General features: G+C 41.1%; 1 protein-coding gene across 1 annotated transcript in view; it reads left to right on the top strand.

Moving 5' to 3' along the window:
- LOC126209954 (serine/threonine-protein kinase MARK2-like) overlaps nt 1-21,686 on the top strand; it is a 549,374-nt gene that overhangs the window by 492,518 nt on the left and 35,170 nt on the right. Inside the window, exons 11-13 of the mRNA XM_049939069.1 lie at nt 293-442; nt 635-832; nt 5,174-5,356. Coding sequence (XP_049795026.1) covers nt 293-442; nt 635-832; nt 5,174-5,356 — 531 coding nt within the window. The remainder of the gene's footprint in view (nt 1-292; nt 443-634; nt 833-5,173; nt 5,357-21,686) is intronic.

The following is a 21,686-nucleotide window of genomic DNA, read 5'->3' as shown; positions in this document are numbered from 1 at the left end:
CCCGGCAAATGTTCCAACATGATATTAGGAGGTATTCCGTGACTTTTGTCACCTCATTGTATGGCGAGTCTTCTGGCAGTATTTAAATTTACTCTTAACCGTTTTCCGCGCAACCTTCAGATTTTTCGTACTTTTGGATACCGCCCTGTACATAGTGTTCGGGTGTAGCTGTGACAGCCGGCTGGCGGTGGTGGGTTGTAACCTGTGTCGTAGCAGAGGCGTCGGCGGGCTATGAGTGGGTCTGGCGTGTTGTAGGTGTTGTAGCTAATAGCTGCGGCCCACTTGGCCTCAGGTGTGGCTGCCGGCAGCGGCGGCAGGTGTCGCGTGCGGGGGCGTGTCGACTCCGCCCCCGCGGCCCACCGCGTCGCCGACTCCGCCCCCGGGCCTGGTGCCGGCGGCAGCCGCTCTCGCGATACGCCCCCGTCTGCCGCAGCTGGCGGGGGCGGGCAGCTGCGAGGGGGCGGCGGCGGCAGCGGCGGCTGCGGCGGCGGTCGGCGGCTCCGGAGGCGGCGGGGGCGGCCCCGGGGACTTCCGCGACGGGCGGCGCGCGTCGGACGGCGGGCTGGTGGCGGGCGGCGGCGGCCCGCTGGGGGCGGCGCTGGGGCTGGCGGCGCGCGCCGGGGGCGTGCCCGAGCTGCACGGCGCGCTGCGCTGCCGCTACAGAGAGCCGCTGCCCAGGGCGGACCGCGACCGCGCCGCCAGGGAGCGCCTGGGGCTGGCCGCCGCCTCCCAGGGGCAGGCGCAGGGCCAGGGGCTGCAGCACCAGCTGCTCGCCTCGCGCCTCCTGCACTCCCGCAGGCTCCTGCTGCAGACCATGCACGCCAAGCACCAGGTCAGTGCCTACCCAGTACCCAGTACTCATCCGACGTAGTGTTACTAATCACCAGTGGATAATAATGTCACCAAACTCTTTTGGTGCCATTTCTTTCGTATCTTCAGCCCTCGTCTGTTCATCCCTTCTTCACTCCAGTCTCATTTCCTTTCCGTCACTCAGTTCTCCTTTCAGTTCATTCATTCATTCAATCAATCCCGTATTTGTTCGGTCCCGTGGTCTTTTCTGGGTCCCGTGGTCTTTTCTGGGTCCCGTGGTCTTTTCTGGGTCCCGTGGTCTTTTCTGGGTCCCGTGGTCTTTTCTGGGTCCCGTGGTCTTTTCTGGGTCCCGTGGTCTTTTTTCCGGTCCCGTGGTCTTTTTTCCGGTCCCGCGGTCTTTTTTCCGGTCCCGCGGTCTTTTTTCCGGTCCCGCGGTCTTTTTTCCGGTCCCGCGGTCTTTTTTCCGGTCCCGCGGTCTTTTTTCCGGTCCCGCGGTCTTTTTTCCGGTCCCGCGGTCTTTTTTCCGGTCCCGCGGTCTTTTTTCCGGTCCCGCGGTCTTTTTTCCGGTCCCGCGGTCTTTTTTCCGGTCCCGCGGTCTTTTTTCCGGTCCCGCGGTCTTTTTTCCGGTCCCGCGGTCTTTTTTCCGGTCCCGCGGTCTTTTTTCCGGTCCCGCGGTCTTTTTTCCGGTCCCGCGGTCTTTTTTCCGGTCCCGCGGTCTTTTTTCCGGTCCCGCGGTCTTTTTTCCGGTCCCGCGGTCTTTTTTCCGGTCCCGCGGTCTTTTTTCCGGTCCCGCGGTCTTTTTTCCGGTCCCGCGGTCTTTTTTCCGGTCCCGCGGTCTTTTTTCCGGTCCCGCGGTCTTCTTTCCGGTCCCGCGGTCTTCTTTCCGGTCCCGTGGTCTTTTTTCCAGTCCCGTGGTCGTGTGTTCTGTTTCCTATTTGAACATTCAGTAATTCATTCCATAGTTAATTTATTTATCCATTCATTAGCTTACTATTGACTAACTGACTCATTCATTTATTTTGCAAGTGATTGATTGATTCGTTTATTCATTTGTTTACCTGTTCATTTTGCATATGATTGGTTGATTTGTTCAGTTGTTCTGCAAGTAAATGATTCATTACTTCATTCATTCGTATTGCAGCTAATTAACTGCTTAAATCATTCATTCGGTTATGCATTTTTTCTTGGTTCATTTATTCATCCGCCCATTCATTCATTCATCCATCCATTCATCCATCCCTTGATTCCAGATCTCAGTGACATGTTCAGTCTTTGTTCTGTGCATAACAGAATATGCATTTCAAGGTGTTGGAACATCTTCCATTTAGTCTTGATCTCGACTGTCAGATTTCCTATTGTTTCGACCACTTAAAAGACTGGAGGCTGTGTGTTCAGCCTCGATTCAGAGGAGAAGCCTTTAGCCTAGGTACCTGCACAACAAAAATAAAAATATCTTTGTGTTCATTCTATAGTGCGATCTCGACTATAATTTTGAAAAGTGTGGACACAGTTACTTTGTATGGATTTTTTTTCCTGGCTATTTCAATGGACAGCTGATACGCATTAAGTCAGCATTCATCTCTCAAACCTCATATCCAAATCCCAGTGGTGCCTGTTCAGACACATGGAACTTAATTTGACAGAACCACTAAGACATTTATAAATGGCTGGTTAGCGGGATTTTGGCAATTTGAAGTGACTTTTATGTTGCAGGCAGCATGTTTCTCCATACAACAGTAACAATATCACAGCTGTGTCACACTGTCATAGTGAACATTTCAGTGGGAAATTCTTTTTCTTCTTCCTGCATGTCTTAGCCATTTGCCTATTTATGCCCTGTTGGTTGAAATTATTTTCATCTTTCCATCTCTTCCTTGGCCTTCCTAAACATTTTTTGCCCACTGGATGGTAACTCATCATTAATTTTGGTACTCTCCCGTCCTCCATTCTTGTTACATAGTCCTTCCAGTTGTTCCTGTATTCCTTAATGTACTCATTTAATCTTTTCACTCCCAGTTCTTATCTGATGTCAGCATTCGTCCTTCTGTTGGAGAGTGTACAGCCAGCTACTCTTCTCAGGAATCACATCTCTGATGCTTGTATTCTTCGCTCATTTCTTTTTATTAACATCCACAGCTCACTTCCACATGCAATGGGCGGTACTGACATAATTTTATAGAACTGAAGTTATTTTATTTCTTACGTTAGTTCTGAAGGCTATACAGATTTCTCTGTTAGTGTTATTACATCCTTCTAATTGCTTTTGTATGTCCATTTCTATCATAAATGGTATAGTATTACCAAAGAAGTTGAACCGATTACTCTATTTGTTTTATGATCATTTCTTCATATTTTGCTGGGAATTGGCTACTGGCCCTAAATGCCGTAACTTTTGTTTTCCTTGAAGGTACTAATACATTATGTAACTTAGCTGTTCAGGACTGTACCCATCATTGTAGGCAATATAAATTAACAGCAAAACAGCTACTATTCGAATAAGAGGTTTTGTTTAATTTTTCTGTATAATCTAATATCATGGAGCTTGAAAAGAGGAGCGGGGGGGGGGGGGGGTGATAATGATAATGATGAAAAAAGTCTTGGTAAATTTGGTAACATTGTTCTAATATATTAGAAAAATGTTTCGTAGCTACTTTCTGACCTACGCTCAGTAGTAGTAGTAGTAGCAGTAGTAGTAGTAGTATAGTTCATAGGTGCCTAATCGCACATCTAAAACAAACAGGTGGATAAACAGAAATTTAAGTCAAGTAACATGATATGGAAAATGGGAAAGACGTATGAGGTTATATTACCAAATGGCAGGCATATTGGAAGCCACTATCTTGGATTCAGTTCGTAATTTTAAATGGAAAGGAGTCATGTGACATATCAGACAGGTAGAGGATTACGTGAGAGAAACAGCAGTGTTTTTAATTTGATCATAGCTTCATTGACTCTCAAGTTATGTTGCATTTTTTTACACAATGAGGCAAGTGCTGGCGATAACACACAAAGGCTGTAAGATGTCCAGCACCTTATAAGTCTGTTATCAGTACATTTACTGGAATGTGAACACTAGCATCAACTGTCAGCGGTATACAGCTGACCCCAGTTTCCTATTACCGATTGTTATAGAATGATGCAAAATGGTGGTTGATGTTGCTTCATCCTTACTTGTTTTAAGTAACCCAGCTTCCAGTTTGACAGAGCAAGTTTCATGGAATATTGTGAGAAGTTTCACAGTCGTGCTGAGGGTAATAGGTGATATGTCTAGGTGGCAACAGCTGAAATTTTCTGCGATAACATGGGTACTTCTGTCTCCTGTTATCAAGAAGCTCCAATACTTCCGTTAACGTGATCAGCTTTGGCATGATCTGTAATGAAAAAACAGTAGTCGTGACACGAGAATGTTCCAATGAAAGGCACCATTGTTTTTTGTGCATTCTCTATGAGTTTGATATGTCACATAACCATCTATCGATTTGATAATTATGATTTGTATCCAAGGTGGTGGCTTCCAAAATTTTACGTCTTCCTCTCACACTGTGTGGCTCTTTAGTGGATACAGGAGGGAGTAATAGATGCTGTTCATGATCAGAGAATTGAGGTAATAATGTATTGTACATCTAACATCAATAGTAAAAAAATTCATAACTTTGTTGTTGTAGTGGCAGCATCAGTTGCAAACTGTAGTTTTGAATGTAGAGGTATATCTGTATACAAAAGATTTATAAATCAGTCACTCTTCAATACAATGTCTATTGAGATAATGTCGTCTGTAAATTTTAGTGTCCGCAGCTCGTGGTCGTGCGGTAGCGTTCTCGCTTCCCGCACCCGGGTTCCCGGGTTCGATTCCCGGCGGGGTTAGGGATTTTCTCTGCCTTGTGATGACTGGGTGTTGTGTGATGTCCTTAGGTTAGTTAGGTTTAAGTAGTTCTAAGTTCTAGGGGACTGATGACCATAGATGTTAAGTCCCATAGTGCTCAGAGCCATTTGAACCATTTTTTTGTAAATTTTTGTCATCTCACAAACACATAAAAATGGGGTTAGTATACGAAAGTTCAAACTATGCTTGCATCTCATTGGCAGCAGCTTAATTGTATGTGGCAGCACCCTCGTGCTGCAGTGTTGGCTGTAGGAAACACCAGATAATAGCCAATACCACACAAAATGGCCAGCATGTTGGTAACATAGCCTCACATTTTACCCCTCTCCAAGTTCTTACTACTTCACATAAGATTTATTTTGATTCACCTGTTATGTATTAGAAGTGCGCTTCCACACTTACGGACTATCCTGTGGTAGACCCAGGTGCCACAGTGCTTCTGAGAAGAAATGTAGTAATAAAAACATCGTGTGCATACAGGAGCCACTCGTCCCGAGGACACCGCGTGCCCACGGTCCGGTGCTGAGGCAGGCGTCGTACAAGATGGCCGTCCAGCAGGCACCGTTGCTGCCCCCGCTGGAGCCGCCCCCACTGCCGCTGGCCGACGACTGGCGCTCACTGCCCGGCTCGCTAGCTGCTGCCTGCTCACTCGCAGACTCCCAGGTACCGGCAGCGGCCAGGCCGACAGCCGGCCCATAGTACTGCAACGTACTGTGCCGTACCGCTCTGGTGACAGGCTCCCGTGCTCGCAGTTTGCTAGTTGTAGTAGTAGCGTTGACTCTTGTGTAGCCTGCAGAGTGAAGTGGTGAGCAGAATGTTTTCCTAGTGGCTCATATAGACAGTAGCTAGAACAAATAACTTGCTCGATTCAGTACTTACAATATCACCACTACACGCAGGGGAGTGCCCCCAATAGTGAGTCTACCACGGGAGACTCTGTGCCTTGAAAGGTAGCTCCGCAGAAATACAGAACACAATTATCACAAACAAGTACAGTAAGAAGAATTTGTGGAACTGTAACAGTGTTCATTTAATGTCATACAGTCAAGCAGTCATTGGGACTCTTTCAAGTGATATAACAAGTGCACACAAATAAAACTCATAAGAGCGGAAAATTTTTAGAGGCATAGCACAAGGTAGTGTAATGAAGAGCACTACAGAGCATCTGTATTGGATGTTAGTTATTCACAGTCTTTAATTCTGGAATGTTATTTCCTTACTATCTGTTGGCACCAGATTTCATAGTTTTTCCGACAAGGCTTACTTTGAAAAGTTGGCTGCAGCTATTCTAACATACATGTAACAGAAAAATAAAGTTACCCTCATCTAATACCTAACAATAAAGAGTTCATAATTCATTATATGAAATAAAAACTACTAGGGAAGATATGCATGTTAAAAATTTTACAAAACGTGTTTTAGTGTGTGACTGCAGGGACATATTGCAAAATTGTAAGACAACCATAGTGGTTGAAATTATTTTTTAAAATACAATTTTCAAGCGAAGAAGAGTTAACAACAACATAAACAGTGGGAAAATGACTGAAATGAGGATCTGAAAAATGGAAATAGCAGTGAGAGGACAGGTTAGCGTGCACATGCATGTGCACAGACTGTGCATGTCAAAATTATACCCAGAACAATGGAAATGTAATTAATTGCTATTAAAAGCAGCCTTCATAGGAGATGTGGTAGTTAAAGGTTAAGTTTATAATTTTGATTGCTCACTAAATTAGTAGTAAACAAATTTTCATGTGCTGGAGGCAACACTCCTAAATCTGCTGCTCCATCCAGCAAATGGCAGAAGAAATGCTTTCCTATTTCGATGGGACTGTTTCTTGATACAATTTCTGACGTGTTTAAATTTCATGGCATATCTGCGAGTCGTACCCTGAACAAAGAGAAATGCTCACTTTAACCAGCTGGGAGGTTTCACCTCCCTTGGTACATGCATTTGCTATTCCGAAATCTTTGTGGCAAAATGAATATTGACGTCTGTCTCAAGATAATAATCCAAGGATGTAGGCCTTTTGAACAAATGGCAAGTGCCTCAAACCACACTAGTAGAGCTATGGTCTCTTATCTGTACTGAAATCCCAGTTTAGGGCAAAATTCTCACATGTCATAGCAGGATATTTTTGTACTTTATTGGGGAGTGTTAAGATGAAGTTAAATTTATAATTACTACTTTGGAGAATTTGTCTTGGGAGAAAATTAATTTTCTTTCTTTAATATCTTTTAGTTATTTCTTTTCTAGTTGTAGATTTGGATTCGTAGAAATCATTTCCCAAATATCCTCTTTACACTGTAATTTAACAATATACTCATTGACAGATTCTTTGTCAATATTGCAAAAGTATACTGAAAAAGTGTCAACATCCTCATCATTGACGTCAATACAGACGTTTAATTTTTCTTGTGGAGACGCGTGCCTTGGGAATGTGAATCCCGTATTCTCTCCACCTCACTGACTTACTTGTCCCTGCCATATGTGACACCGGAGGACAGGAGTGTCAAGATGCATGGCAAACCTCAGGAAGTCTGGCTATGCCATTGAGGAGGAATTGTGTGTGTGTGTGGCAATCTACAGGACACACATCTGCTGGTCTGCAGGAACCTGCCCAATCCTTGCACCACAGGTCTTTATGCAGCAAGTGATAAACTCATCAAAACCATGGAATTCTGAGGCTTGTGGTCCATTTAATAGAATGCTATAGGTATCTTGCTGCATTACGTTATTACTTTCAGTATCTTGTATTGCTGTACTGTACTTTTATTTATCATTTTACATTTTAATTACTTTGCATATCTAAGTCATGGACATGTATAATAAACAAACTTGTCCCTTTCTTCTTGTCGCAGTTCATACTCTGTTGTTAAATGAGCCATTATGCTTCAGAGCTTTTCAGAGACTTTTTTGTGTTCAGATGTTGCCCTTGTAACTCAACCTTTTGCTTTTGAATACCTTACTGTTATTTCATGCATTTTTTTCTCAAGTGGTGTTCTCTTTACATCTGCAGCAACACTATCAAGTAGCACTTCCAGAACGTATAGCCTGTCTTTGATTTTTGTCACTTCTTTTTCCCATTCGTTATGAGTGGACAGTATTTCATATAATGCTACATTTTCAGCAGTGCATAGAACATGTTATTTTCTCTTGAGGTGATAGTACCAAATTCATGGCCTAGTTAAAAGTTTGACTTCATTTTAAACTTTCCTCTAATGTACACAGCTATTCTGCTGCCATCAGCATCCTGTAATGAAAGTATATCATGTATAGTTTTTTATTCAGTCATCCGTTTTGTGTAATTTTGGACTGACTTACAGTTGTAAACTTGCATTGCCTGTTGAAGTGTGAGGTAGTGAAACATTGCTAGGATGAAATTTGTAATCATTCATTAGAAAAGAAAAGAATAAATGAAAACAAGCCTTGGGAGAAATTGGATTCGGGCAAGTTCACTTGTAGACATCATTTTTTGTTCCTCCCAAAAAATACATAATTATTTTCAAATATATACTTTTTGAGATATTGTATCATGCGATTTAAGTACCACCACAAAAGTTTTCTTGATTTTGAGAACAAGTGGACTTCTTAAAAGTTGGCACATTCTACTTCATGTGTGATGTTTTTCGTTACCTGTGTGAGCATGAGATGTGAGAAACCTACTTTTCGATATCACAAGACTATTATGATGTACAATAATACAGTTTGCTGATTGATAGTTTTGTAATATATGCTTAAATATAAATTATTAATTCTAAATATTAGGCAAGTGTTTCTTAAAGTAATACTCTAACATAGTTTGTTGCTGTTTTGTATTTAATTAGAGAGTGAAGACCTGATTTAACATTAAATACACCAAATAAATGCAAACTTACAATTTTTTAATGACTACACATACTATTATTTACTTAATGTGATGCTGCACCAATGATGATCATTAAAGGCACACTTATGATAGTGAACTGGACAGAAAAGTTTCCCAGTCAATACAATACCTAAACTAAAAATATAGAAGAGAGTTGGGTAGTTTTATTGGCAAAAGAAACAGCACAAATGAGGAAGAATGAATTCTACATTGACATGATATTCCCTGAAAACATCAGAAATATTTGCAGGAGTAGGTGCATGTAGACATGAATTTAAAGGACAGTCATTTACAGTTAAAAAGTTTAGTGCACATTTTATTAGTTTCTATAGTAAGTGTGAGTAATTTGTGTTAAATGGGTTCAGACAGATTTGTTATACACATGTAACTGCTTCATGTGAAAATTTAAGTATACAGTGAAAAACATTTTCTAGTTGATTTATGTGTGTATCCTGTAAAAAATATTAAAAAGCACTAATAGTAAGTAATGGCTAGTATCATCATTAGTAATTTTTGTTGTGGAAATCGTTACTCAGTATGAAATGTTTATACCAAAGAAGCAAGGGAACTTGGTAGAAAGAAGTCGTAGAATAAAAGAAACACATGTATTTCTGCTTGTGGAAAGACTGAATTGTCATACTACAGTGAATCCTATTTTTTAAAAAAGGGATAAAAGTAGTGTAATGATTCAGGATAGAAGCACCAGTGTTAAGAGAGATTGTGCAGAAGTCGAGAAGAAAAACTTTGTTCCTTGTCCTTGTAATTCTTGAACATTTTAAAAATCCACTCAGCTAATGGCTTTCAGTTAGAAAGTTATGCCTAAAACCTTAAGGGATAATACAAGTAAATGGGAGCCCTCTTTTACAGGTTTTTAATTTGTGATATTTTTTATCTGCATGGGTACATAGATTTGATATTTGATGGACAATAAAGTATTATTTTCCATATTACACTTTACTTTCCAAATTTGATTTGACTTGCATTCTTAACTATGTAATTCTCTTCTGCATAACTTGAGGTCACTAAAGCAATTTTTTTAACCGTTTCAAAAATTTGGTGCTCATATCTGTATCATTACACGTGTGAACTCTATATTTGTCTTATGTTCTGAGTTTTGAGAATTAGCATGGCTTCAACTTTTATTTTTTATTTTTTTTAATGGTCTGGTGCTAATACTTATATCAGATTCTAAGCATGTGAGTGATTGGTTGTTTAGTATCTTTTTCCTAGAGATGTGATAAAAGGTGCTTCTTCAGGTATAGTGGTTCCTATGTGTGGCTAATGGATTCTGTGAATCCGTTGTTTTTGAATCTGCATGTAATCTTACTGTAGCTAATTGTTCCTATAAGCAAGAATCACACTGGAAAATTTAGAACAAAATGGACTGCTAGTGGTTTCTTAATGCATGTAGACCTTGTTTGGTAATTTATTTACTTTTATAATACTTAAGTTATTCAGAAATATTTATTTAAATTTATAGTTGTGAGTCTCTTTGCAAAGAGTAATGTATGTCAAGTGGAATAGATTATGATTTGTATAATTATCTGCTTGTTATGTTACCAAAGGATACTTGTGTAAGATGTTTCCTAGATTTGAAGCAAAATAAAATGTTCAAAGCATTTTTACTTTCATGAGTGTAACTCGTGTTTATAATGCTGCACCCTTATTTCAATTTATGAAAATTCAAGAGATATGGATACAGATTAGTGTTTTATTTACTCAGCTTTCTTTACCAATGCCCTGTTTTATTGGTAATTTATGAAGAGATGTTTTCATGGAGATTTGCAAAATTATGGGAGAACTGCTCTCATGCCGTCAAGATGTCCTTTTGCTAGATAAACATGACCGTATCAAGAAGGATCAGCGAAAATTTGTTTCATTAATGTTCTTGTTGTTATTTTGAGTTGTGGTGTTCAATGATATTGAAATGATGATTATCTTAGATTACTTGATATTTTATGCTATCAGTCGACTAGTGGACAGAAAGGAGAGAAAAAACTGCATACAACTTTTTATGAAAATGCTAATAATTGCCTTAATCAGAGTAGATCATACTGCTTTTCTTCATAACTCACTATTGGAGTATCTATGGAGATGGAAAAGCGACAGATTAACAGACAACTGCGCAAGATATCTTTCTTTATGTCACTTACATAGCTGTCCACATGTAACTTCTGTAAAACATGCAAATAATAACAATACAGTCATACATGTAAACAGTGTTTGAAGCATCCTTTGGAGTGATCATTTTGTGATATTATCTGTATGTGAACATATTGGATCCATCGACAGCAATGAAAAGTGTCAGCGTACAAACATACGCCAAAGGCTTTCAGATACTTCAAACTTAGATTCGTCTGTGAATAACACCTCATATCATTGCTGCATATTGCAGTTGTGATGTTGCTGTGCTCACTGTGATTGTTCAACCTTATTTTGTTTGTGTGATGAAGGTTTATTGGCCGTAATGCACCCCTTTAAACCTTGTTCATACAGACAGCATTGCACTGTTGAAACAAAGATTGAAGCTGTTTGCATACTATTTGCTTATTCAAGAATTTCAGGTTCTGTGTGAGTCCTCTGACATTTACTCTGTACAGATATGAGTTGATCTTCCTTGTATGAAGGTACTCAGGGTCTTCCAGATCGTGAAGCACTTGCTTTGGCACAAGTTTGTGTGAACCACTGCAATGTATACACCACTGTAAATTGGACTATGCCAACTTCTGTTGCTATTGTCCTACTAGAATAGCCTTCCTGATGCAGAGCTATAATTACAGCATGTTTTTCAAATCCAGTCACTTCCTTCTGCCCCATTAGGAGGAAATATGGTATGGACCTGACCAGGAGTACAAATACATTGCACACAATGTACTGTAATCTAAAGTGAATTGATATTAATATAATAGAGGGAAACATTCCACTTGGGAAAAATATATCTAAAAACAAAGATGATGTGAAACTTCCTGGCAGATTAAAACTGTGTGCCCGACCGAGATTCGAACTCGGGACCTTTGCCTTTCGCGGGCAAGTGCTCTACCAACTGAGCTACCGAAGCACGACTCACGCCCGGTACTCACAGCTTTACTTCTGCCAGTACCTTGTCTCCTACCTTCCAAACTTTACAGAAGCTCTCCTGCGAACCACGCAGAACTAGCACTCCTGAAAGAAATGATATTGCGGAAAGTTTGGAAGGTAGGAGACGAGGTACTGGCAGAAGTAAAGCTGTGAGTACCGGGCGTGAGTCGTGCTTCGGTAGCTCAGTTGGTAGAGCACTTGCCCGCGAAAGGCAAAGGTCCCGAGTTCGAATCTCGGTCGGGCACACAGTTTTAATCTGCCAGGAAGTTTCATATCAGCGCACACTCCGCTGCAGAGTGAAAATCTCATTCTGGAAAGATGATGTGACTTACCAAACGAAAGCACTGGCAGGTCGATAGACACACAAACAAACACAAACATACACACACAATTCTAGCTTTCGCAACCAACGGTTGCCTCGTCAGGAAAGAGGGAAGGAGAGGGAAAGACGAAAGGATGTGGGTTTTAAGGGAGAGGGTAAGGAGTCATTCCAATCCCGGGAGCGGAAAGACTTACCTTAGGGGGAGAAAAAGGACGGGTATACACTCGCGCGCACACACACACATATCCATCCACACATATACAGACACAAGCAGACATATTTAAAGAATTGGTCTTTAAATATGTCTGCTTGTGTCTTTATATGTGTGGATGGACATGTGTGTGTGTGCGAGTGCATACCCGTCCTTTTTTCCCCCTAAGTCTTTCCGCTCACGGGATTGGAATGACTCCTTACCCTCTCCCTTAAAACCCACATCCTTTCGTCTTTCCTGACGAGGCAACCGTTGGTTGCGAAAGCTAGAATTGTGTGTGTATGTTTGTGTTTGTTTGTGTGTCTATCGACCTGCCAGCGCTTTTGTTTGGTAAGTCACATCATCTTTGTTTTTATTACTGATATGATTATAATAGAGGGAAACATTCCACGTAGGAAAAATACATCAAAAAACAAAGATGATGTGACTTACCAAATGAAAGTGCTGGCAGGTCGACAGACACACAAACAAACACAAACAAACAAAATTCAAGCTTTCTGCAACAAACTGTTGCCTCATCAGGAAAGAGGGAAGGAGAGGGAAAGATGAAAGGATGTGGGTTTTAAGGGAGAGGGTAAGGAGTCATTCCAATCCCGGGAGCGGAAAGACTTACCTTAGGGGGAGGACGGGTATACACTCGCGCGCGCGCACACACATATCTCCATCCACAAGCAGACATATTTAAAGACAAAGAGTTTTGACAGAGATGTCAGTCGAGGCGGAAGTGCAGAGGCAAAGATGTTGTTGTATGACAGGTATGAGTGGCGGCAACTTGAAATTAGCGGAGATTGAGGCCTGGTGGGTAACGGGAAGAGAGGATATACTGAAGAGCAAGTTCCCTCTTTGTTTTTAGATATAAAGTGAATTGATAGCAACACAAACAGCAGAAGCAATATGGCCTATTCAAATGGAACCATCTTAAGTGAAGCCACATCAGCATCATTGTGGATACTCACCAGCGCCTCTCTACGTGAACAACCAGACAAACATACAACAGATTCTTAGTCTTTGCATGTTTATAATTGTTTTATTATCAGAATAGGGATGTGAAAGAACATTCAAAATGAAATCCTTGTTTTAGCCACATATCCATAGTTGTGACAGATGACTCAAAACTTTTGATAGGTAGTGTACATAGTCATAATAGTGAGTAAAGCAGATAGTGGACTTCAAACATTGGAAAATCCAGGCTGGAATGTAACAATATTATGAGAAGGAAAGTTGCCACTCACCATATAACGGAAATGCTGAGTTGCCGATAGGCACAATAAAAATCTTTTTGTTGTGCCTATCGGTGACTCAGCATCTCCACTATATGGTGAGTGGCAACTTTCCTTCTCATAAGATAGTAGACTTCAGTTAATGGGTAAGATACTGGCAGAATACTATAAGTCTACAAAATACATTGCTTTGGAAACAAGCAAAGGGAAGTCTAGGGTTAGGGTGGAATAACAACAGTATGGAAAGGAGAGATTGCCACTCAGTAGATAGAGGTGGTGTTGAGCTCGCAGACAGACACAATGAAAAAGACTGTTAAAATATTAAAGCTATAGCACACTGAGGCAGTGCCACATGCACGAGTTGTGCTTGTGTGAATTTGTGTGTGTTTCCGGAGTGCAGAAGAAAGACTTCAACTGAAATTTTAATATTTTAGCAGTCTTTTTCATTGTGCCTAATTGGGACTGAGCACCTCCTCTATAGGGTGAATAACAGTCTCTCCTTTACATATTGTTGCTTGTAAAACACGCATAAAATACATCACAGAATATTTCTCAAATGTGTGGGGCCATACCACATATGACTGATGGCATACAGAATGTATACAATGAAGGGCAGCACCAGGGATCACATGTTGTTTGACTCCTGGGACAACACTGCAGAGATGCTGAAAAAGCTAAACTGGTAGACACTTGAAGATACGTGCAGCCTATCCCATGAAAGCATTATTACAAAATTTCACTCTGTTGTAGAATCTTGTTGGTACTTGCTCCCTATGTATTGCTCCAGTAGGGGTTGTGAACATAAGATTGTACTAATAAAAATGTGCCTAAAGATGTTCAAGCAGTCATTCTTCCCATGCTCTGCACATCTGGATTGGGTATGTGCCCTAATAATTGCCACTATGTGAAGTACGCTTTGCCGTGCACTTCAATGGTTTGCAAAGTATGCATTGCATATTAAAAACAAACTGTTAAAAAAATTAACAAAAAGCACGTCATGTCCTGACTCATAATTTTTCTTTGATAAATTTGTGTAGATTCTGATAATAGAGCTTTCTAAAAATAGAAACTTTAGCAACTAAACTGTCTAGAAACCAACTTAAAATCGACTGTAAAGTCATAGTTTTTTAATTGATGGTCTGTTGGTCTTTCTACAAACAATCAGTAAATCACCAAACTCAGAAAATAATTTATATTTAAACAGCTCTCTTTAGACATAAAACATTTACTAGCTATAAATTCACAATATCTTCATCCATGCCATTAAAATCTTCATAGTTTGACAAACCCATCATTAATTAACACCCATCCACACTGCAATATATTACATTACATTATCAGTGAGAACTGTACGAGGTGGAATCCAAAATTTTCGGGACTGGTGCTGCCATCTGGAAAGTAGGAGTAGTAGATCTTTGCATCGCTAGGTGGCGAGAGCTGCATATCTGATGAGTCAGTGTGTGGCATGGCATTCAGCTGGGAGGACATGTTGCATGTCCACAGTGATTTCCGTAATACTCTGTGTTTGGTGTGTGGCAATTTTACGAATGATCCGCGAACAGAACAGCTCGTGTTTATCAAATTCCGTGCAAATCTCGGGAAAAGTGCTACGGAGACTCTTGCAATGGTTCAGCTGGATTTACAGTTATGAACCAGAGACGAAGCAACAATCATCACAGTGGAAGAGCCCGGGCTCTCCAAGACCCAAAAAAGGGAAACAGGTGCAGAGCAAAGTGAAGAGCATACCAAGGGAATTGTGCTCGAAGAATTCGTCCCGCCCAACCAAACAGTGTATTCCACGTACTACTGTGACGTTTTGTGACGGTTCCGTGAAAATGTGCGGTGACGATGGCCCGAATTTTGGCATCGAGGGAAGTGGCTGCTGCATCAGGACAACATGCCCTGTCACATGTCGTTGCTCACCAGGACCATTTTGGCAAAAACAACATAGCAGTTGTATCTCACCCACCGTATTCGCCAGATTTGGCATCGTGCGAATTCCCGCTATTCCCAAAACTGAAACTCAAGTTGAAAGGCCATCGGTTCGAAACTCTAGAGAGGATTCAAGAACATCGCTGGCAGTGATAAACACCCTGAAAGAACAGGACTTCCAGGAAATGTCTGACCAGTGGCAGAAGTGCTGGAACCGGTGTGTACGTGCATATGGGAACTCCTTCGAGGGTGATGGTGACTATTAGTCCAAAGGTAAAGTTATCAAAAGATGGCAGCACCAGTCCCAAAAATTTTGGATAGCACCTCGTATGCTACTCTAAGATGTAAACAACAGCATGGCCACAACGAACTGAAGTTTATTCTTCCTCCACATACAAGTGAACAATAGGTGAAAATATGGACACAAACATAGAAACCATCCAGGTACTTATACAAGCAGTTGCTGACAGTAAGTATGAACGCAATATGAGGGCAAGAGCCTGTGCACTGTGCTTACAAGGAAGAGGGTTCCAGCACATGGCACAGATGATGTTATACCATGTGCACAATTCATGTGGCCCATCACAGGTGCACAAGTTTTGTGGCTGGCTTGTGCAGGTGCTGTTGGCAGAATATCTGAAGTGTACTGCACTGTTAGCTAGGTGTTCGAGCACATATCAAAATATTATGCACAGAGCTATTGCAAGAAACAGTCATCATCTTTGTTTTTACTGGTATAAAATTTCTTTCTTATTCATAACATGGCCTTTGGTACACTCATTGGTTCCATGTTCTTGCTGCCATGCTATATACCCTTCAGCCAGATCAGCTGTACTCTCTGAGATAGCAGATCTCTTCTTACCCCTTTTTTCTGTTTGTTATAAGACATTGCCCATCAGAATCAACTCCAAGCCTTTAAAACACCAACCAAACTACATTGCTTAGTGGATTACAGACATATTTTCCAATCCTTTCAGTAGCACATTGACATGTACTGAAGACAATGTTTTGGTGTTACTACACCGAGTAACTGTGCTGAAATATCTCGATGTTATTTACGGAAACTGAAACAGTAATTACAATGTCATTTGAGGTGTTCATAGGAGACAGTTTTGTTACAGATATATGTCTTACATGTTGTGGAGGGTGTTTATATAATTTAATATGCTGTCTGTCTGTCTCCTCTTCCCTTCACTTTGTCCATTTCCCTTACCCCTCCTTCTGACCATATCATCCTCCTCCTCCCTCTTTCCACCTCTGCCTCCCCATTTCCACTTGCTGTCTACCTGTCTGCACCTTCCACCTGCCTCATGCTTCTCCCCCTTCTCACTTCTATCTATCTATTTCCTCCTCCCCCCTTGCTCTGTCTCTCCCTTCCTCTATCCATGTCAAATTGTCCCCGCTAGTGCTCATTTTCTCATGTTGCCTCTGCAGTACATTTCAATAAAGAAAGCTGATACTAGTCCCGCAACATGACTGTCGTGCAGGGCAGGGAACACATCAGAGGCTTGAAAATCTTTTATTTGCTCCTGACAAACAGCTCGCCATGCAAATCAGGTCTATATAGCAGGCCAATACAACAACACGACACGCCTGTTGTGCAGGGCAGCCTACATATTAGAGCCTCTGACATATAGGTTGCCCCCCCCCCCCCCCTCCCCCAAAGAAGGTTGCTTTGACAGGCTCTCACTGTTCCCACACAACATAACTGTTGTCCAGGGCAGCCTATACGCTAGGGGCTGGGAAAAACACATTTTTGCCCTCTCTCTGCTCCTATTGGAGCTAGGAGGCTATACTTCAATACTTCATTACTAGGTGTGCATCAATTACCAGTTGTGACTGGACAGACTGCGTCAGGATTAGATACACTATGTGATCAAAAGTATCCGGTCACCTGGCTGAAAATGACTTAAAAGTTCGTGGTGCTCTCCATAGGTAATGCTGAAATTCAATATGGTGTCAGCCCACCTTTCGGCTTGATGACAGCTTCCACTCTCGCAGGCATGTGTTCAATCAGGTGCTGGAAGGTTTCTTGGGGAATGGCAGCCCATTCTTCACGGAGTGCTGCGCTGAGGAGAGGTATCAATGTCGGTCGGTGAGGCCTGGCATGAAGTCGGCTTTCCAAAACATCCTAAAGGTTTTCTATAGGATTCAGGTCAGGACTCCGTGCAGGCCAGTCCATTACAGGGATATTATTGTTGTGTAACGACTCCGCCACTGGCCGAACATTATGAACAGGTACTTGATTGTTTTGAAAGGCGCAATCGCCATCCCCGAATTGCTCTTCAACGGTGGGAAGCAAGAAGATGCCTGTGCTGTGGTAGTGGCATGCAAAACAACAAGGGGTGCAAGGCCCCTCCATGAAAAGCACGACCACAGCATAAAACCACCGCCTCCGAATTTTATTGTTGGCTCTACACATGCTGGTAGATTAAGTTCACTGGGCATTCGCCATACACACACCCTTCCAATCGGATCACCATATTGTGTACTGTGGTTCGTCACTCCACACAACATTTTTCCACTGTTCTATCGTTCAATGTTTACGCTCCTTACACCAAACGAGGTGTCGTTTGGCATTTACTGGCATGATGTGTGGCTTATGAGCAGCCACTCGACCATGAAATCCAAGTTTTCTCACCTCCCGCCTAACTGTCATAGCACTTGCAGTGGATCCTGATGCAGTTTGTAATTCTTGTGTGATGGTCTGGATAGATGTCTGCCTATTACACATTACGACTCTCTTCAACTGTAGCCAGTGTCAGTCAACAGACAAGGCCAGACTGCGCTTTTGTGATGTATGTGTCCCTTCATGTTTCCACTTCACTATCACATCGGAAACAGTGGACCTAGGGATGTTTAGGAGTGTGGAAATCTCATGTACAGACGTTTGACACAAGTGACACTCAATCACCTGACCATGTTCGAAGTCCGCAGAGCACCCCATTCTGCTCTCCTATAATGTCTAATGATTACTGAGGTTGCTAATATGGAGTACCTGGCAATAGGTGGGAGCTCAATGCACCTAATATGAAAAATGTATGTTTTTGGGGTGTCCGGATACTTTTTATCACATAGTGTATATAAGATTTGGTTACAATTTTATGCAACATATAGAAAAGTATCCACAATAAGAGCAGATATAACATATTAAGCAATATTATTTTGTCCATTCACTTTGGTCAACATTGCAAAATTCTCCAATAGAATATAATTGGTGTTCCTTAAAGTCCTGTGCAATTGTCCTTTTGAATAGTCCTAACAGCAGACACTGCACTTCTCAGTCCAGTGTATTGAACATTTTTAGGGCTACCACTGAAAAACTGTCTTGCGTTCCAGTCAGTCGACAACTTGGTACTTCAATGTTCTTGTTGCGGGTGTCTTGATTATGAGTGTCTTGCCTCATGCTGAGGTCACCCTGGTTTTCCTTTACATGGCTGAGGCATAGAAACACACATTAGCTGAGTACTGTCATTATCCCTAACCTAGTAAATATAGGTTTGCAGTGCTCCTGTTTTTTACTTAATGTAATGATTCTGACAGCTTTTTTTGGAGCATTAACACCTCCTTACACCCTGCCGAGTGTCCCCATAACAGCAGACCATAATTAATATGGTTATGAAAGAGTGCATAATTAACTCTTAATAGGAACTGGTCCGTTAATTCACCTTTTAGTTTTCTTAGCCAGTATATAATACAAGAGAGCTTGGAACACAAATACTCTGTGTGCTCTTTCATTGTTAGTTTGCTGTCTATCATGAAACCTAGTAGTTTGACAGCCTCCATGTTATCCTGGCAGCCGACTTTGCTGGGACTGCATATCATGTGTTGTGTTTTATCTTGATCATTTTCATTTTATTTTAGATGAACCACTCTTTAATGCTTTCAAAGAGTACATCTGCTGCCAACAGAACTTGTTCATCCATTTTTGCCTGGGCAAAGAGTGTGGTATCATCAGCAAACTGTAGAATGTCGTAGATACAACCTATATTATTGACATAGATAGGGAACGAGAGGTCCTGTGATGAATCCCTGGGGTACACAATGCTCCAATTTTAGCTCTTGGGAGGTTGCTCCATGTACTGACACTAAGATACAAGATACTAATGAGACCTGCTGTTTCTGTGCCAAATTCAGGTGAAAGAACTCCGGCAGAGAGAGAGAGAGAGAGAGAGAGAGAGAGAGAGAGAGAGAGAGAGAGAGTGAGTGAGTGAGTGTGAGTGTGTAGTTTTTGACTTGGTGGAGCTTAATGCTCTATTCCAAGTTCTGAAAGAACAAAGTCAGGACCTCCAAACCACTACAGTGAGTGTTGAAACACTAAATGGTACAAAGTAGAAGGTAAAATTCACAGGAGAATAACCTGTTGTTTCGTAAATTACATTAAATAGCTGCTGCTTATCTTACATTTGAAGCTTAACATACTTTTGAATATAATGGTATTATTCAAAGCAAATAATTATCTATATCTACAGCAACAGAGCCCAGTTTACAATACATTACTACATGTCAAGCAGCTTTACAGTGAAAGAAAATAACTTATTGTGGTGTCTTTGAAATCTTGTGTATTCTTTGTCAGGCTATGAACCATTCAAACATTGCCATAAGAGCATTTGCAGTCCACTGATAATAATTTTCCAGGTATTTTATTATTATTATTATTATTATGGAACATTTACAGAAATCATTGAAATCTTTAAGAAACCCATAGAGTCTGTAACTGTTTAACAGGTCAAAGACAGTAAATAAATGGGAGCTGATATTCTGATAGCTCACCAGCTGCCCAATACCAAGGAGTAACTTCACAATTGTAATCACCCACGATTTAAACCTGGAACTTAGGTGTTCGCAGAAATTTATACAAGAGGGACAAGATTCAAAAGCTCCCATATGTGGTATAAATTACTATATTTACATGCAACACCTAAATTATAAACTGGTTTCATACTAACTGCTTCTGCTTGGTCATGTAAACACTCAGTTATTGATTGTGGAAAAATGGTTCTAATTGCTGGGTTTCCTCTTCAACTGATGTTCAATTTCATGGGAATGTTCAACTTTTTATGAAATACTCAGATTGCCACATTCTGCTAGTTTTTAAAAATATTTACTAATATTGATGGAGTGACATTTTGTGCAGCAAAGGAGAGTATTAAATATTAGTCTGAGGAAGAAGGAATCTTCTAGTTGGATTTACAGGAAACATCTAATGTACTGACTTATGTTGGAAAGGAACTGCTGATTTCTAGTCGTCAACCGTATAAAAGGACTGATGATCAGAAAACTGATGTTTGACCTGGTTAGCAGAATCCATTTATGTTCTAAAATGTGAACAAGGTAGCAGAAAACAGTTCTTGAGACTTGATTTTTGTCTTCCCAGTGTCATTTTTGGTGTTAACTTGGTAAATGACTCAAAGAATTTGAGAATACATTGACACACACAACAAAGTTTGACATTTTGTATGTGAAATGATTGATAGTCAGATCAATGCTTTGTGAAGGTAGATTACTTTGATAATTACATTGTAAGTGTATGTCACCTTTTTTTGAGTCATCAGTCTTCTGATTGATTTGATACAGTCTACCACAAATTCCTCTCCTGTGCCAATCTTTTCATCTCAGAGTAGTAACTGCTACGTACATTCGCAGTTATTTGCTGGATGTATTCCATTCTCTGTCTTTGTCTACAGATTTTACCCACTATAGGTAAGTCATTCCCTGATGTCTTAACACATGTCCTATCATCATGTCCCTCCTCCTTGTCAGTGTTTTCCACATTTTGCTTTCATCTCTGATTCAGCACAGAACCTCCCCATTCCTTACCATATCAGTCCACCTAATTTTCATCATTTGTCTGTAGCATCACATCTCAAATGCTTTGATTCTCTTCTGTTCGGGTTTTCCCACAGTCTAAGTTGTACTACCATACAGAGCTGTGCTCCAAACGTACATTCTCAGAAATTTCTTCCTCACATTAAGGCCCTTGTTAGGTACTATTAGACTTTTCTTGGCCACGAATGCCCATTTTGCCAGTGTGCATTTTGTGTCCTCCTCGCTCCATCCATCACGGGTTATTTCGCTGCGTAACTTCATCTACTTTGTACTCTCTAATTCTGACATTAAGTTTCCCGCTGTTCTCATTCCTGATCCTGCTCATTACTTTGTCTATTTTTGATTTACTCTTAGTCCACATTCTGTACTCCCGTGCTTTTAATTTCACCAAAGGTTGTTTTGAATTTTCTGTATGCCGAGTCAGTCCTTCCGACAATCATTTCTTAACATTTCTCTTGCAACCATTTTGCATTAGCTTCCCTGCATTTCATATTTATTTCATTCCTAAGTGATTTTTATTTCTGTATTCCCA

Source organism: Schistocerca nitens, chromosome 10, assembly GCF_023898315.1.
Source record: "Schistocerca nitens isolate TAMUIC-IGC-003100 chromosome 10, iqSchNite1.1, whole genome shotgun sequence".
NCBI lineage: Eukaryota > Metazoa > Arthropoda > Insecta > Orthoptera > Acrididae > Schistocerca > Schistocerca nitens.
This window is presented reverse-complemented; position numbering and strand designations above follow the sequence as displayed.